The 18,406-nt window shown below is 35.0% G+C and overlaps 2 protein-coding genes across 2 annotated transcripts; both read right to left on the reverse strand.

Annotated features, from left to right (window-relative positions):
- Positions 1–256: 256 nt before the first annotated feature.
- Positions 257–1,668, reverse strand: LOC140149066 (uncharacterized; the record flags this gene model as incomplete). Its single annotated transcript, XM_072171225.1, has 1 exon — positions 257–1,668. A coding segment is annotated over one exon (924 nt), but the record flags the coding sequence as incomplete, so codon positions are not given.
- On the reverse strand, positions 1,668–17,408 carry LOC140149056 (uncharacterized). The gene is made up of 2 exons (XM_072171213.1): positions 17,316–17,408; positions 1,668–3,069 (listed from the first exon to the last, which is right to left on the reverse strand). Exon 2 carries the CDS (start codon positions 2,953–2,955, stop codon positions 1,669–1,671), a length of 1,287 nt encoding a protein of 428 aa, XP_072027314.1. The 5' UTR covers positions 2,956–3,069; positions 17,316–17,408; the 3' UTR covers position 1,668.
- Positions 17,409–18,406: the final 998 nt, after the last annotated feature.

The raw sequence follows: 18,406 nt of genomic DNA on the forward strand, positions 1-18,406 counted from the left end.
CAAAATAACTCCAATTTCTGTGTAATTTGGATGGGAGGTTCCTTTTACATGAACCAAGTAGTATTTAATACTTAAATTTTATTATTTTAGGAACCCAATTTAAACTTAAAACTATCTTTACAGTTGGGAAATTTCCATTATAAATGACAATTGATGTTAAAAATTTTCAAAACTGCAATTACAAATACAACAAAACATGCATGGTATCAAATTTAACTTACAATATACATCAGTTGACTTACGTTGGAATGGAGTTTCATATGTTTAAAATCTGGGTCGGTCGTGCCCGTAGAACAGGGTTTTCTTTTTTCGTCGCCTAAACTAGCAAAAAGGATGTGTCACAAAGTTCACTAAAAATGGGCTATTCCAGATAAAATCCATACACTCCCGGAAGACATGACCTTAATCTTCCACACAGGGTGTGTGAATTTCATATGGGCACACCAGAATGGGTGACTCCATTTGAAATCTACACCCACTGCATGTGTAGGAGATAAGGTCATGTTTTCCATAGGGGGTGTACGGATAATGGATTTCAACTGGAATCTACCCTACAATGTAATTCAACTTACCCGGGGCAACTTATCATCAAGTTTTATCATGAAAAAGTACATGAAATATGGGATGAAAGAGGATATATCAATCAAGAAATAAGCTACATTTTCATCTAAAACATTCAATCATTTACAGCTGTCAACTGTACATGTAAGCTCCCATATGCTGCCATATGCTCATCTCTTTATATCATCCAGAAGAACCCTCCACATCTCTGTCCAAGTCCCCATGCTTCTGATTGATATGCCAGGTCAAAGTGTTGTGTCTAGAGAACGCCTGCTGGCAAAATTTGCAAGTATATGGTTTTTCTTTGGTGTGAGTACGAATGTGAGATTTAAGCTTGCTAGGATGTGCAAAGTTTTTGCCACAATGTTGACACTGGTAGGATTTCTCTTGTGTGTGAATTTTCATGTGGCATGTTAGATTGTGTTTTTGGGAAAAAACTTTCATGCAAATCTTACACATGTAAGGTTTTTCTTCAGTAGGAATATTTACATGATTTTTCAAGTCTCCATGAGTTTTCATGATATGTGCTGTCAAAATGTTGTGTCTAGAGAATGACTGCTGACAAAATTTGCAAGAATATGGTTTTACTTTGGTGTGAGTACGAATGTGAGCTTTAAGATTGCTAGGATGTGCAAAGTTTTTGTCACAATGCTCACATTGGTAGGATTTGTCACTTGTGTGAATATTTATGTGAGCTAATAGATTGTGTTTTTGTGCAAAACCTTTCGTGCAAATTCTACATTTAAACGGTTGGTCAGCAGTAGGAATAGTTATCTGCACATTATCTCCATGCATGTGATTGATATGTCTGGTCATATTATTGTGTCGAGAGAACGACTGCTGACAAAATTTGCAAGAATATGGTTTTACTTTGGTGTGAGTGCGAATGTGAGCTTTAAGATTGCTAGGATGTGAGAAATGTTTGCCACAATGTTCACACTGGTATGCTTTCTCACTGGTGTGAATATTCATGTGAGCTGTTAGATTAGGCTTTTGGGCAAAACCTTTCAAGCAAATGCTACATTTATATGGCTTGTTATGAGTATGAGTATTTACATGATCTTTCAATCGTCCATTTGTCGAAAACAGTTTCCCGCAGACGTGACACTAATGACGAGTCAGCTGAGTCTGATCCTCGCTGTGAGTCTTCATGTGAGCATTTAAGAGGCTCTTTCGTGAGTACCTTTTCTTACATTGCTCACATTTAAATGGCTTTTCGTTTGTGTGAGATTGGATGTGAGTAAAAAGGGAGTATTTTGCTCCAAATTTTTTCTGACAGTACTCGCATTCATATGGTTTCTCATTTGTGTGAGTTTTTCTGTGAAGTTTCAGAGTATGACCCCTATTGAAGCACTGCCCACAAATCTCACACTGGTAAGGCTTCTCTTCCGTATGGATTCTCATATGTGTTTTCAAAACTGATGAGTATCTAAATCGTTTCAAACAAAATTCGCATTGTATATGTTTCTCTTTTGTGTGACGTTTGACATGAGCAATAAGCTTTTGTTTGGCTGCAAAACTTTTTGGGCAGCTCTCACATTGGTATGGTTTTGTGTGAGTTGCCATGTGACGTTTAAGGACACTAGCTTTGGTGAAACACTTATCACAAAACTCACAACGGTGCCGTTTCTTCTTGGATTTCTCATCTTCATCACTTGATGATTCCACTTTAATATTCTTATCCAGATTATTTGTTGTGTCACCAATTTCACACTCAGCTTCATTTATTTTAGTCTCTTTACTCACACACTTAACTACTTCATCTTTTGTCTCAGTCTTTCTGTCCTCGCAAGCTGATTTCACTTTCTTGTTTGGTGTTGTCTTCTCAAATGTTGCTGAGCTATTTTCACTCTGTGCAATGCTCTCCTTATTACATTGTTCAAGTTGTGCTGATGTATCCAACTTGCTAGTATCATCACTCTCAGACATTTTCTCTCCAGTATTCTTAAGCATCTCCTCACTTTGAGTCAATGTTTCTATCTTATCTTCATTGCTGTCCTCACTTTGAGTCAATGTTTCTTTCTTATCTTCATTGCTGTCCTCACATTGAGTCAATGTTTCTTTCTTATCTTCATTGCTGTCCTCACTTTGAGTCAATGTTTCTTTCTTATCTTCATTGGTGTCCTCACTTTGAGTCAATGTTTCTTTCTTATCTGCATTGCTGTCCTCACTTTGAGTCAATGTTTCTTTCTTATCTTCATTGCTGTCCTCACTTTGAGTCAATGTTTCTTTCTTATCTTCATTGCTGTCCTCACTTTGAGTCAATGTTTCTTTCTTATCTTCATTGCTGTCCTCACTTTGAGTCAATGTTTCTTTCTTATCTTCATTGCTGTCCTCACATTGAGACAATTCAACTGTTGCAATTGTCATTTTACTTTCACACATTGCTGACATTTTATTAAAATTTGATCTTTTGTCTTTCTTTTCACTACAAAGCAAATCGTCACATTCAGAGGAGCATTATTTTGCCTGTCATAGCAAGTTCAATGTGAACTGATGAAGTTGGCTCTGAAAAGATACAAAAATAAAAGAGAACTTAAGGCTAATGAAATGAAATGATTTGTTTCCCATCACATTTTTTTCAGTGAAATATGAGGTCATGATTTCATTATTCATTATTTTGGAAAATTACATTAATTATTGTCATAACTTTCATTTATATGGCGATTACCTATATTGTTGATGAAAGACCATCTCAAAACAGGTATTAATGCTTAGATCATAATTACAGACATTTTGCAACAAATTGAGAAAAGATTTGAATTTGTTTTTATTAAAATGAAAAGAAATTTGCACTTTTGTAATCACTAGAAACATGATGAGGTTTATCCAAAGATTGTGTGCCAAAAATCGCTTGCCCCCTTTTGACCTGCCAAAAACTTGCTTGACCCCCCTTTGGCTTGCCAAAAATTCTTCTCCCCCCCAATTTTACCCTTCCTAGCACTCATAATTATTTAATTTTTGCACAGCCCTAAATCAATCTACATGTAGCCTGCATTGAACGCTTTGACACGGAAATAGTAGAATTTAGTATCCACATTTTCTCCAAAATTATGGGATTATCTTCTAATTATTAATTAATGTGTTAAAGTCTCTTCTTTCCTTAGAACATATATATAAGAACCGCAATAACGGAACAATTTTTATGCAGAAAACAAAAACAAAAATTTTCATACATTTTGTTGACTTGTTGGCAAGTGACATGTGGTGAACTTGAAACCAGCCAAATTTGCAAACTACATGCGGAACCTGAAAATAAATGCTGAGAAATGAGAATTGCATTTTCGGCAGTCATTTTGTATATATCAAATCAACCTGATCATATCCAGCAAAACATTGCCAGAATCAAGGCATTAGCCAGAGTGGTGTCTTTAGGGTGTCCAAAATGGTCAAAAATACCTTATTCTTCAAAATCAGGGTGTCCACTTCCTATTCACTCCAATATAAAAATCAGAATTTTAGGGTGTCCGAATTGAAAACAGGGCTTCCAAATGACATCTGGACACCCCTCTGGCTAATGCCTTGGACAGAATTTAAAATTAATGCACCTACATGTACAATGGTTAAACTGTTTTATCATATAAGGCCAAAAAAAATAATTTGTTTGTCCTCCACAGCTTTGAAAGAGGACGTGCGGGCGGGCGGATTTTTTTTTTTTTTTTAATTTTTTTTTCCGGATTTGTGTATTTCTGGACCTTGCTAGAGCTAAATGCTACAATCATTCAAAAACCAACATTTTGTTTCTTTAATATGCAGTTAAAGTTATAATTTGTGTTCATGTCATAGTCTTTTAATGATTTGGTGGGCTTTTTTTTATTTTCAACCATGAAAGATTTTAGCATTTAGCTCTAGCTAGGTCCAAAGATACTCCAAATCTGGAAAAAAAATTGAATTTTACTTATTTTTATAAAAAAAAAAATATTGGTCAGGCCTTCATCTGAGGAGCGGGCGGTGGAGGACAAACAAACAACTTTTTTTTTTTTTTTGGCCTAATGAGAGAGCAGCGAGCAGAACATTTTGCATATTAGAATGTGTTCCTACGATCTGGTCCATGGGGGCCAAAGGTGGCAAATTTGAAACTGAGATAAAGGTAAAAATATGGAGTAAAAAACAGTAAAATACATAAGAAATTAGACATCAAAAAGCGTCATAACTTTAGAACCAAGTATGCTAGACCTTTGGTGTTTTCAGTAAATGATAGCCTATTGTATGTATAATGTAATAATTACAGTAACTCAATTTTCAAAAATGCCTCCTTTGGCCCCTATGGACCAGATCGTGTCACATTTTTCCTACCTGTACATGTAATATAGAAACGGTGCCCAAAATATCTGTGCAAAAATCGCTTGCTCCCCCCCCTTTGCTTGAGAAGTCTAGCCAAGAATTTGTTCACCAAAAGCTTCACATTCTAGGCTAGAGACCATTGCATTCAAAATCTAGTCGGATTCGCTGAAACATGACACCATGTAAAGCAATGGAAGTTCAGAAGTAACCACAGCCCATCGTGATTGCATCAAAAATGTTGCTAAAATTACACTTAATACAGCAAAATTTCAGACTGTCCGAAATAGGCTAATCTTGCTCAAAAGATACAGTTGACTCATCAAAATAACTTCCATCCAAATTTTCAACATTAACAGAACAGAATAAATAATGTCCAACCGAAAAACGATAACAACACGCTCTCGAATCGAATGCGTACCGGTACCTATCGTGTACGAGTACCCCTCCCCCTTGACAAAAAAAAATTACTTGGAACCCCCTTTTGGCCTGCCAAGAATTCTTTTCCCCCTATAATTCATTCACAACCCCGAATGTATACCGGTACATAATTATTGCACTGATTTGCACCCTAAAGCAATGTATAATTCTGAATATACATGTAGGTACATGCCAGGTATGAGCTTCTTATTCATAAACTTGGCTCATTTGGTATCCACTCAGATCTTTCGCACTGGCTTAGGGCTTACTTAACTGGCAGACGGCAGAGGTTCGTTGTTGATGGGGTTTATTCTGACTGGCTGCCTGTTATTTCTGGAGTGCCACAGGGGTCCATCCTTGGCCCTTTACTTTTTGTTTTATATATCAACGACCTGCCTAGCATTGTCCATCATGCAAAAGTTGCACTCTTTGCGGATGACGCAAAATGTAACATTAATGTAAAAAATGTCAATGATTGCAAATTGCTTTAGGAAGATCTTCATCATCTTGTTCAATGGAGTAATACTTGGGAATTAAATTTTCATCCCTCAAAATGCCAAGTCATTACTGTTTCAAGGAAACGTTTGTTAGTGAATTTTGATTATTTTATGAATAACACAAAACTTAGTGCAATCAAATCTGTCAGAGACCTTGGTGTTGATGTCACATCCAAACTTGATTGGAACGACCATATTAACAGATTGGTAAAAAGTGCAATAAAAAATGGGTCTCATCATGCGCACAGTTGGTTTTAAGGCACCGGAAAAAATCTGCAAAGCCCAGTATAATTCATTGATCAGGAGTGATCTTGAATTTGGTAGCTGCCTTTGAGTGGTACATCCAGACACAATATTCAGTGTCTCGAAAGTGTTCAAAGGCGAGCTACCAAGTTCATCATGCACTATCCTGATCTGGATTATCGGGAGCGGTTGTGCCATCTGGGTATGATAATGTTACCCCTCACGCTTCGTAGAGAGCAACTTGATATTTGTTTATTTTACAAGTCATTGTCTGACAATTACGATCTGGATGTCTACAAGTATGTCAAGTTTTACAAGTCAGAGATTGGGCAAGACCGTCCCAACACAAGATCAACATTTGACACCTTGCGCCTTAGGATCCCCTTCTGCAAAACGGAAGCTTTTAAGTCCAGTTTTTTTAACCGCATTGTGCCAATTTGGAATCAGCTTCCCCTTAGTGTAAGGTCCTCTTCATCTTTTTCTGTTTTTAAAAGGAATGTGGTTAATTTTTTGCATTCTCATTTTGAGTTAAATTTTCGGCCGGCTGACATTTGTATGTGGGTTTCCGTATGCAGCTGTGCTATTTGTAGGGTGTCTTAATTAAATTTTTGATCTTGAGGTGGGATGGTCTTAGAGGTGATATGCACCTGTTCATCCCAATCCTCTACACTGGTATCTCTCCTACATGTGCTGGATCTGTGGTGCGTTTTATTCACATGTATGTCTTTTATACTTTTATTTTGTGCAATATATTTATCCATCTTTTATCTAATTTTGTTATTTGATATTGTAACCAGTGTATGAAGCCAAATAAATAAATAAATAAATAAAAGGTGAATTCAAATTTGCCATCAAACTGCATCATTTTATTTAATCAAATTAAAGCCCTTGAGTAATTAAAGAAAGCCAAAACTGAAAACCTTTTGGTCATACATGGGCTATTTCATTATAAATGACACGTTCACAAAAATGGCTTTTATCATATCTGGTTGATATAATTAGGGTGATAATGCAGTGTTATTAACTTAATTCTAAGTATGCCACAAACTACAAGCTACATGAGCATTTTTACAGAATTCTGTCTATTTTTGTATAAAAAAATTGCCAAAAGGTACATTTTTAACCCAATTTTGGAGTCCCATTTCATTTTGCCCATGTATTCTGAATAAATTCTTTGAAAAATTAGGTACATTCTATGGCAATGTGCTTGTTGCAATGAAAATATGATATGTGTGGAACATCATGCAAGTTGAATGGTGAAAATTGGTGCAAAAATGTTAAAATTCAGAGATTCTTGCAAAATTGGCATTTTGCGTTAAATAAAAAAAATGAGTGTCCTCTCCAATTCATGCCTCCATTTTTGTTAACATTAAAGAGGAAATATAAACCCTTACCCTACCTGTATAATCTGTGTTATATTACCAATTGATGGGACAGGGCACTGATTGAGGAATTCATTTATTTTACATACAGTAGACCACTTGTTCTTGATACCACAGTTCGCGTTAAAAATTTGTCCTCTCCAGAACTGAAGTTAATTACTAATTGTTGAAATAAGAAGGATTATATCATAGAATGTGAAATTTGTAGAGGAAGAGTGGTCTTCCTTCTACCAAGGTGGCACATGATTTGGTATTTGTTGCATTTTTGCAAGCCTGTATCCACGATTCTGTTTGCAATTTAACAAATGTCCTCTCCAGCACAATTATGTCATTTCCATGAATTGGTAAACAAACTAAAAAATAAAAATTTCAAAGAGCCAAACCCACAAGAAATTTTTGCATTTTATTGCAAATTATGCTTACAAACCACTTTAGTGTTCAAATTATTGTCCAGTTGTTGAGAACACATATGATATTATTCTGCATTGAACTTCGGTTAGCTAAAAATTGCAATATTCCTAATTTAACCAGAATATTAACCCTGTTTGTAGTGGATTTTAAATGCTGGGGATCTTTTATGGTCATGTGTTTTATACTCGCCTCCTTTTGCGTTACATAGGCGATTTTGGTTTCACGGCATGAATTTTGCTTTCATTATTCATATTTTCTGAAGTAGACCCCTAGCATAGTAAAAGTATGCATTTTCTTGAAGGGAATTTCTCAGGGAATTCAAATATGAACTCAAAATGGACACTAGGTATAAGGTGCTCAAGTTGTAGACACAAAAATGGATAACATTTTGTGTTTCAAGGTATACAAGGTTTTCATGTCATGAATTTTTCTGTGGTGACCCTATATCAGTTGTAATGCTATTTTCTTACAGTCCAGGGGTGGACCCTTACAGCAAAATACAATTGTTTGAGGTTTATGATTTAAACAATTTAAATCCGAGCAATCAAAAATTATTAAAATATGAACTAGATTATGCTTAATATTAATGAACTACTATGTACTGATACTTATTTAGATTACACCCAGATATAAATTTGATTAGCATATTTGAATTCTGTGGTTCAACAGCTTTACAAAATGTATACTTTTGCTACCCTAGGATGAATACCTCTGAAGATATGTGGCAATTTATCCGTGCTGATACATCGCCGTAATGAAAATGTTGGTGTTTTACAAAATTGTGTGTAAAAGATAGGAGACAAGCATGAGGTCAAGTAATGTATCTTGATTTAAAGTCCCTTTAATCTGACCTAAAGAAGGCTAAAACAGTGAACCTGGAAGAAGAGTAATGCAAGCTTATTTTAATACCCAAAAAGTGATAATGCACCACAAATTAATAACAAAAAATTTCAAATTTCATATTTGAGGGCTTAAAATAAAATTTCCCCATTGAGTTTGTACAGGCGGCGCCGCTTCCTGTGGCGCCGCTTCCTGCACCACCCCTGGCCTTCAAACTTCAAATAGCTATATCTCCATTTCAGCATAAGCTAGACCAATGCCACTTTGCAGGCATATGGCATATTGATACAGCTTTAAGATGATACCAAATATGTTGGGATAGCTTTTGTAGTTTTTTAAAAAATAAAAAATTACAACAGCTTGATACCAAAAAGCGTAACAGCACCACCCTTTTTGGGAGTCGAGCTCAAAACGCGTGACCTTATGCAATAATATTGATGCAATAATATTGATGCAGCTATTTCTAAAGTTAAAGTATGCTTTATTATGTGTTAAAAATGTGTCCTATCCAGAACAAATGACACAGGAGGGTCTTTTATTTTAGGTTTTCCATGACTAGTACAACAGATTGACGCAGAATACTCACTTATGCATCAGTGTAGCTATTGGGCAGGACAAAATGACTATTTCATGAATTTTTCATGTGAAGATAAAGTTTATCCTTAAAATATGTAGTAATTTTGCACCATTTATCTGGATTAGTATCAATTTACTAATTGTTTTATATTGAAACTGGCATATTTAAGACACTGAAGTGTAAAGGAACATACAACAATTATTACAGACTAAATATGAATAAGTATGAACTTAATGTTGGTTACATATGGTCATGTTTTTTGAGGTGGGACCCAATTGTGTCACATCTTGCTATTGGTCAAAAATCAACTCCTTTTTTGTATTTCTGATTATATTTCAAAAAGTTTTCACCCAAACTAGTAAAAGTATACATTTTATTTTTTTTTTATTTTCATGATTGCAAATCTGTAAAGTTTGAGTGGATATACAGGGTGTACCAAAAAATATACAGGGTGATTCCATTGAAAAATACTGAAAAATTAAATTCCTTTACCACTCCAATATTTCTACATAGTATATTAAATTGAAAAATGAACTTGATATTTGGAATGTATACAGTTAGTCCTTTCATTAAATATATACAGTGGAACCTCATTATAACGAAGTTATCAGGGACAGAGAAATTAGTTCTTTATATCCAAATTTCGTTATATCAGGGTTGTAAAAACAATGAATAACAAAAGAATTTTGTATCTTGGTTCTGGAAAAATACTTCTTTATAACAGGGTTTTTCTTGTATCAGATTTCGTTATAATGAGGTTCTACTGTAGTTTGTACTATATTTAGTAAGCCCATTGTGTTATACAGGGTGTGAAAAAAGTTGTAAATTAAAATTTTTAATTTATGTAAAATTTCCCAAAGTGTCATTAAATTTGGAAAATATATTCAAAATAGTTTACAGAATTGCTATAATATCAAATTCAAATATCCAATTCCTATATAGGGTGTTCCAAAAATCAATATACAGTGAATAATTAGTAACAAAGGTACATGGATGTACATGAGGCGTATAAATGCACACTTAGCCTACATCAATAAACTATTTAACAATAACCAAAGATCAATATGTCATCAGAATAAATCCTTTGACTGTAATAATCTCCTTTGAGAAGATTTATTTTATATTTCAAAGATAAAACAATATTGAAATTTATTTCATATGCATGCATGCAAAATTAAAGCCCATTGTATTGTATGACACCCATTCCACTGCATTAATTAAAAGCTTGTTAAATCCTTAATTACTATGTTTATTAAGATTAACTAGGCAATTATAGTTATAGAAAGTTAAAAAATAAGATTAACATTATGCAAATGCATTTTACTTCTCCTAGGCAACAAAGTGCATAAATTTTATTATGAACATCAACTTCCCATTGGAATTACACAGAGCTCCTCCGCTTCCGGCTCCTCCACTTCCGGCACCACCCCTGACTAATTAACTTAATTAAGCTGTTGTAATTAATTAATACATTTGTTTAATTGTATTTGTTATTAATTCATTAGATTAATAATTTATCTTCAAAATAAGACCAAAACCATTTGTTCATAATGAATTTTAGCAAAAATATAGGAATAAGTAGACAAAATGATTTAGCAAAATGTGACAGCACCACCTTTTTTAGGGTCCCAGTATAAAAAACATGACCATATACTCTTTCAAAGTTGTGTATTAAATTGTTTAAAAAAATGTCCCCTCCAGATGGCAGCTATGTTTTACACAGCAAAAATTCAATTTAATTTTTTTAATGGTTCCTGAGGGTTTGACGCTCTAATATTTTGAGAATTATTGACACACCATCTGAACTTTGAAATGATAATGAATTTGCATGAAATAAATGAGTTTGAATTTTGACCCCTTTTGGGACTCAATGTTGTCATTTATAATGAAATAGCCCACATGTAGCACTTTCCGTAGCAAAGTTACATCTTGTCAAAGATTGACTTTCATCAAAAAGATTCAGCTAACAAAACAGCATTTCGGTGGTGTTTCTAGATCTTAGTCTCATGATGATAGCAGCTTTTCAATGTGGAACTGGCACTGCTATCAAAATCCCTCTAAAATTCCATGTGTGAGTGTCTCATCACCATAAAAAACAGGCCTCGAAATAAGCCAGAATTTCTGAGGGCCATTTGGGCCCTTGATCTTAAATGTTTGAGGGCCCTCAAAAATTTTTGTGGGCCTGAATTTAGGCCATTGGTTTAACCCCTATGAACCCCACAAAAAAGTGAGCAAATTGCAACAAATTTTGAGGGCCATTTGGGCCCGCCGGATGTGTCTTTTGTGGGCCCTCACTGATTTTTGGGGGCTGAGGGCCCTTGGGCCCTCCTTATTTCGAGCCCTGATAAAATATCATATATTTGGGTCAAGTGAAGTATAGACAACATATTTATGTAGGTTTCCTTGACCTACCTGTTCTTTTAAATTTCTATGTAAATATGTATTGTGTTCTAGGCGAATTTGGCTGACTAGCAAATGTGTTAATTAAGGTTTGCCTGGCATACCTAATGTAGGTATGAGAGGGAATTGGGAAACGTCAGTTAACACATTTGCTAGTCAGCCAAAATGGCCTAAACCGGCAATACAAATTTACATTGAAATTTAAAAGAACCGCTTGCTCAAGGAAACCTACATAAATATATTGTCTATACTTCACTTGACCCATATATGATTTTTTTTGGTGATGAGAGACTCGGAAAGTGCTATGACAAAAAGGTTTTCAGTGTTGGCTTTCTTTACTCAAGGGCTTTACTTTGATATATAAAATGATGCAGTTTGATGGCAAATTTTAGGTATGCCAGGTGAATTCAAATTTGCCATCAAACTGCATCATTTTATATATTCAAAGTAAAGCCCCTGAGTAAAGAAAGCCAACACTGAAAACCCTTTTGTCATAGCACTTTCCGTAACAAAGTTACATCTAGTCAAAGATTGACTTTCATCAAAAGATTCAGCTAGCAAAATTCCCCCAAAACGGCATTTTTGGGGGTGTTTCTAGATCTTAGTCTCATTATGATAGCAGCTTTTTTAAATGGAACTGCTATCAAAATCCCTCTGAAATTCAATGTGCAAGTCTCTTATCACCAAAAACAATCATATATTTGGGTCAAGTGAAGTATAGACAACATATTTATGTAGGTTTCCTTGAGCAAGCGGTTCTTTTAAATTTCAATGTAAATATGTATTGCCAGTTTAGGCCATTTTGGCTGACTAGCAAATGTGTAACTGTTAACTGACGTTTCCCTCTCATACAATGTACATGTACCTACACATTTGAATTCACCTGGCATTTTTTTAGCTACCTAAGGCCATGGGAATTAAAGTAGTAGATTTGCGTCCAGAACTTTTTGAAATCACATGCGGCTTTTTTTCATTATTCGTTATTCATTATTTCTATTCTACATTTCTAGATCTTAGTCTCATGACGATAGCAGCTTTTTTTAATGGAACTGCTATCAATATCCCTCTGAAATTCCATGTGCGAGTCTCTCATCACCAAAAAAAATCATTTGGGTCAAGTGAAGTATAGACAACATATTTATGTAGGTTTCCTTGAGCAAGCGGTTCTTTTAAATTTCAATGTAAATTTGTATTGCCAGTTTAGGCCATTTTGGCTGACTAGCAAATGTGTTAACTGACATTTCCCTCTCATACAATGTACAATTGTACATGTACCTACAAATTTGAATTCACCTGGCATACCTACCTAAGGCCATGGGAATTAAAGTAGTAGATTTGCGTCCAGAACTTTTTGAAATCACATGCGGCTTTTTTTCATTATTCATTATTCATTATTTCTATTCTACAAGGCACAAACGAACTACCCCCATTCATGCTGTACAACTACAAAGTTAGAAGTAAAGGAGCCGGTTAGCACGCCAGGCACCACAAAGCATGCAAAGTGCATAGCATCGGAATTTTGGTGATCCCCGTCATCTTTTTTACCGTTTGAGGCAGTATCGCGCAGCTCATTAAATATTCATGAACCCAATCATGTGGTCTTAATCGGTAGCTCGGAGTGGTTGAGATTGACCAGGCATGTTTTTATGAATGAAATTATGACCTTAACAGGGTCATGCATAACACTAGGAACCCACAAAGGGGAGAAAGTACCCATTTTCGGCGAGAAAAGGCGAGGTGTGGCGAGAAAGGGCGAGGAAAGGCGAGGTAGCCCATAAAAAAGGGCGAGGAATGGCGAGGTTGAGATAATTAAATTAGGTCTTGCTCAGATCCTAGGCAAGTATGGCGAGGAAAGGCGAGGAATGGCGAGGAAAGGCGAGGAATGGCGAGGAAAGGCGAGGTAAATCCAGTGAGATTCAGCTCACCCAGACCATGCCCAGACTTTCTGTCTGGAAGATAAGTGGCACCCACTTATCACTATTGTTACATTGTTGACTTGAGCTGGTCATTAATTTCTGGCCTCTCTGGCTATGCTTATTGATTGGAAATGGTCATGGTTGGTGAACATGAGAATTGAGAAATTACAACATGTAATAGTTTTGTCTTTTAAAATACTAAAATCACAACATTATGCATATTTTATGTCGTGATTTGATGTCAGTAGATGTGCTATTTTAAGTTTATGCTGTTAGAAACTGAAATATAAGTATTTGACTGTATTTCTGAAATTGTGTTTTACCTGTATGTCTGACCAAAACATATGGTGTAGGCCTATGGATGGGCCTTTTTTTTTCAAAATGTTCTCAATCTCAATTGTTTTTGGAAAATAGCCCAATTTTTGCCCCACTGTAGGCAAAGTTTTTGAAATTATCCCAAAATGGGGGGGGAGGTGAAGTGGTAAAAACTAAGACAATTTATGTTAACTTTGATATATCGATAAGGCCAAATTACTTTGCACTTGATAGTTTTATTCTTTCAATACAATTCAAAGAGTAATGCTGATATTTACTCTCATTTTCTCATTTTAGTTTTAACTAATAATTCCAGATGAAATTGTTCAAAGATAATAAAAAGTAAACACTTGGGTACATAACATATCATTTGTACCACTAGAACTAATTTTGAATTGGTGTACATTGATTAAATCAAGAAATCAATGTATGCTCCATTCCATCTCACTTCACATGCTCTTGTAACTTAACTTGATTATTGATTTGTTTGTAAACCACCTATTATATTCCCATTACATGCCTCTTCACATAAGGGGTATCTCAAGGAATCATAATGTTCAGTTGAATGACTGAATGAGATTACATCTCAGAGATTTACATCTCTTGAAGGGATTAAACTAGATCAAGTGCCCATGTCAAACTTGGTATCTTTTGTATTATCTCATGTAAGGTGTCATTACGAAGTGATTATGTTATACAATATAATTGATTAACAAACAACTTATGGTAAATTTTGAAAATAGGATTGCATTTGAAATGAAAGAAAGGACTTTTGGTGTTTTTCATGTGTTTCTAGCTAAATAAATTATAAATTTAAATAAATGAAAATTCACTTCAGATATTCAAAATGAGCTTATTCTTGTGTTTTGAACTGCTTTAAATTGTTGAACTCAGTTTTTTCTTAACAATATTTCCAAGCTGAAATGGAATACAAAATTTTATCAAAACATGTTAGTGTTAGACCTTAGAAAAGCATTTTTAGGTGGGAACAGCACCTCATGCATTTACCCTGTCCAAACAGACTGAACAGACTATAACATTGGGCATACAATATAGGGTTCATTGAAATGTGTATTATGATTTTATATCCCTTATATTTACTGAAAATTAATAAATTTATTTTAATGTTGATAATGTTTTTACATGTACTAAATATATTTATAGTCTAATATATATTGCTTTATCTTATTTTACACTATGAATCCAATTTACCAAAGTATACAAAAACTCAGTAACCTCCTGATCATTATTATGGAAATGTGAGATTAACTTCATCATATTTCAATTAAATGGTGTAAATGAAGTATTGCTACCAAAACTTGGTTTTAAAATAAGCAAAATTGAGTTTTAAAAAGCAAATTAATTCTCTAACTTAGTCAGTGTTTTGGCCAATCATCCTCTCTTTCTCCATTATCTTGAGTGCATAAAGTGTGTGTTGTGGATTGTGGGGGGGGGGGCCTTTTATCACAAATATTAAAACAAAATAACAATACTGAAAAGGGAAAAAATAAAGAAAGTGAGTAAATATTAATATTAATTATTTAAATGCCCTATGACAGGTCAAAATTTGGGATGCATGTGCTGTTCAGATCAGACATACAGGCAAATCACAATTTCAGAAATACTTCATTGTATTTCAGTTTCCAACCGCATAAACTAAAAATAGCGTGCATCTACTTTTAGTGATTTTAATATTTTAAAAGACAAAATTTTAAATGTTTTAATTTCTCCATTCTCATGTTCACCAACCATGACCATTTCCAATCAATAAGCATAGCCAGAGAGGCCAGAAATTAATGACCAGCTTAAGTCAACAATGTAACAATAGTGATAAGTGGGTGCCACTTATCTTCCAGACAGAAAGTCTGGGTGAGCTCAATCTCACTGGATTTACCTCGCCTTTCCTCGCCATTTCTCGCCTTTCCTCGCCTTTCCTCGCCATACTTGCCTAGGATCTGAGCAAGACTTAATTTAATTATCTCAACCTCGCCATTCCTCGCCCTTTTTTATAGGCTACCTCGCCTTTCCTCGCCCTTTCTCGCCACACCTCGCCTTTTCTCGCCGAAAATGGGTACTTTCTTGCCTTTGTGGGTTTCTAGTGTTAGCATATTCATGTGGGTTTTTTTTTTCAAGATGGCTGTTGGCTACCAGCGTTGCCTGGCCTGTCATGCGTGTTGTACTGAACTACACGTCCGGGACTCGCTGTGAACAACCAACACGGGTGAACAACATCATTGCAGACTCATTTTCATGGATTTACGACTGTTTTAAATACCAACTTCAAACTTGTTGATTTTATGTTTGAAAGCCATTTTTTCATGTTTCTGGTAAATAATGAAATTTTTTGCAAATAATGAAAATATATGCGGTAGGTTTTGGAGCATGCTGGGGGTGGACGCAAATCTACTACTTTAATTCCCATGCCATAGCCCATGGGCCACACCGACACCGCCTGGCTAATAATTATTTGGTGCAGCAGAGACACTAAAATGAATACACGGGATCGATACACGTGAATTGCTATGCACGATTTTGATATCAGACGAAAATCTTCAGTATACCGTTTTTTGTTTTTTAATTTTTTTTTTCAAAGTTTTTTTTCGGTTTTGTAGTGTCTCTGGACCTAGACCTAAATGCTAGGATCATGGTTGACCTAAAAAAAAAAAATTTAAAAAAAATTTAATTTTGCACATTGTTTTGTAATTTTAATATGAAAATTGATACATAGTTTTCATGTCATACTCTATTAATGATATCAAATTAATACACATGTCACTTGTATGACCCACCCTAGGACCCCCGGGGGATGTGCGTCATGGTTGGGTCATTTACCAACCAATTAGTGACGCAGGGTACGGTCATTTACTCAATATGTGCGCCACAACATACCCCGAGGGTGCGCCAGTGTCAGTCACTTTACCTAGGTGCGCCAATGGTTAGGTGCATCAGTGTCAGTCAAAATACCTAAATGGTGAGTCAAATTTGCGTCATGAGGACAGTCATAATCCTTAACATGTGCGTCACAATTTTGAGGAGGGGCTCAGTCATTGTCGGCAAATGTCCGTCATTGTTTAGACGCACATGTGGGTCATGGTATAGTTAAATCCGACGCACCTTTGTAAAGTGACTCACCACCCCCGGGGGTCATGGGGTGGGTCATACAAGTGACACATGTATAATGCATTGAATTTGAATGTGGATACATTTGTAAGTCAAACAAACATCATGTCTAACAGTAACAGGGGTAAAAAGGATGTCAATTATTGTCAATATATTAATATATTATGCATGAATGAAACAATGGAAAACAGTTCTACTAAATACCGTACTATCAATGATAGTATCATGCACACACACAAAACCCATCACAACCCCGATCATAAACTGCAACTGCAACTGCGAGGTAAATAACGTTCCTTTGTCGATCTTTTCATAAATAGTGAACATTGCAATTATAATTAGTATTAATTACCTGTATTCGGAAACTGCAATATGTACAAATTACAGTAATTTTGCTACAATTTGTAGATCTGGCAGTGCAAAATTGACCTAAACTAAATTGCTATTCAAGCCGGAAATCCGGAAATCTAGTATTAAAAACAGCTCGTCGGCTTATTATGTGTGATATCCCTGTTTTATATAGGAGCACCTCATATAGCCTCCTTTCACGTACTACTCAAAATGTGAAATTTTGAATTAAATTGCTTGGCTCGGGATGGGAGCAATCACGATTTTAAAATGATACACAATTTTTGCCAAATTTCATGAAAAATGCAAGTTTCATCAGGCTATATACTGAAACGTAATTAAGATATAGATGAAGTAATGCACAATTTACATACCCTAGAGGAACCTTAACATGGTGATGAAGTGTAAGTATCATGAGCAGAATCAGTTTGGAGTTAAAGATTTTCAAATAGAATGCATGATTTTGGTTTTATGCTAAAAATGCCCAAATCGACAAAATTAGGCAATTTTCATCTAGAAACACCGGGACATGTGATCCTAGAATTATCACTTTCATGAAAGATGGTTCATCATATCTGATGCATGGACCAAATTAAGATTGATTTCTCCAACCTTCATCCCCGAAGGTCAGGTGGGTTTAAAAAAAAAGCGCCCTTAATAGTTTATACGGGTGAAAATATACCCAAAAAGTACACGAACACTTAAAACAAAAGCCATTTCTTAAAGACACTAAAACTAAATTACAAGATAAAGTAGTCAATAGATAGAGAATTTTGTCCTGCATAGTTTCATACCTCATTCGGTACGATACGACTTTATTTCCCTAACATGATGAAAAAAAGAGAGCTTTTCAAAAGTGACAAAAATTAACATTGACTTTTTTTTTTTTCCATCTAAGCCCTATTTTAAATTAGATAGGACTTATAGCGGGCCTTATTTTTAATTAGAGATAGCGGGCTTTATTTAAAATTAGAGATAGCGAACCTTATTTGAATTTAGAGATAGCGAACCTTATTTGAAATTAGTGATAGCGAACCTTATTTAAAATCAGAGATAGCGAACCTTATTTAGAATTAGAGATAGAGAACCTTATTT

Source organism: Amphiura filiformis, chromosome 1 (genome assembly GCF_039555335.1).
Source record: "Amphiura filiformis chromosome 1, Afil_fr2py, whole genome shotgun sequence".
In the NCBI taxonomy this organism is placed as follows: domain Eukaryota; kingdom Metazoa; phylum Echinodermata; class Ophiuroidea; order Amphilepidida; family Amphiuridae; genus Amphiura; species Amphiura filiformis.

Coding starts and splice junctions, on each gene's coding strand:
- LOC140149056 (XM_072171213.1), bottom strand. CDS start 2,955: ATGTCAGCAATGTGTGAAAGTAAAATGACAATTGCAACAGTTGAATTG.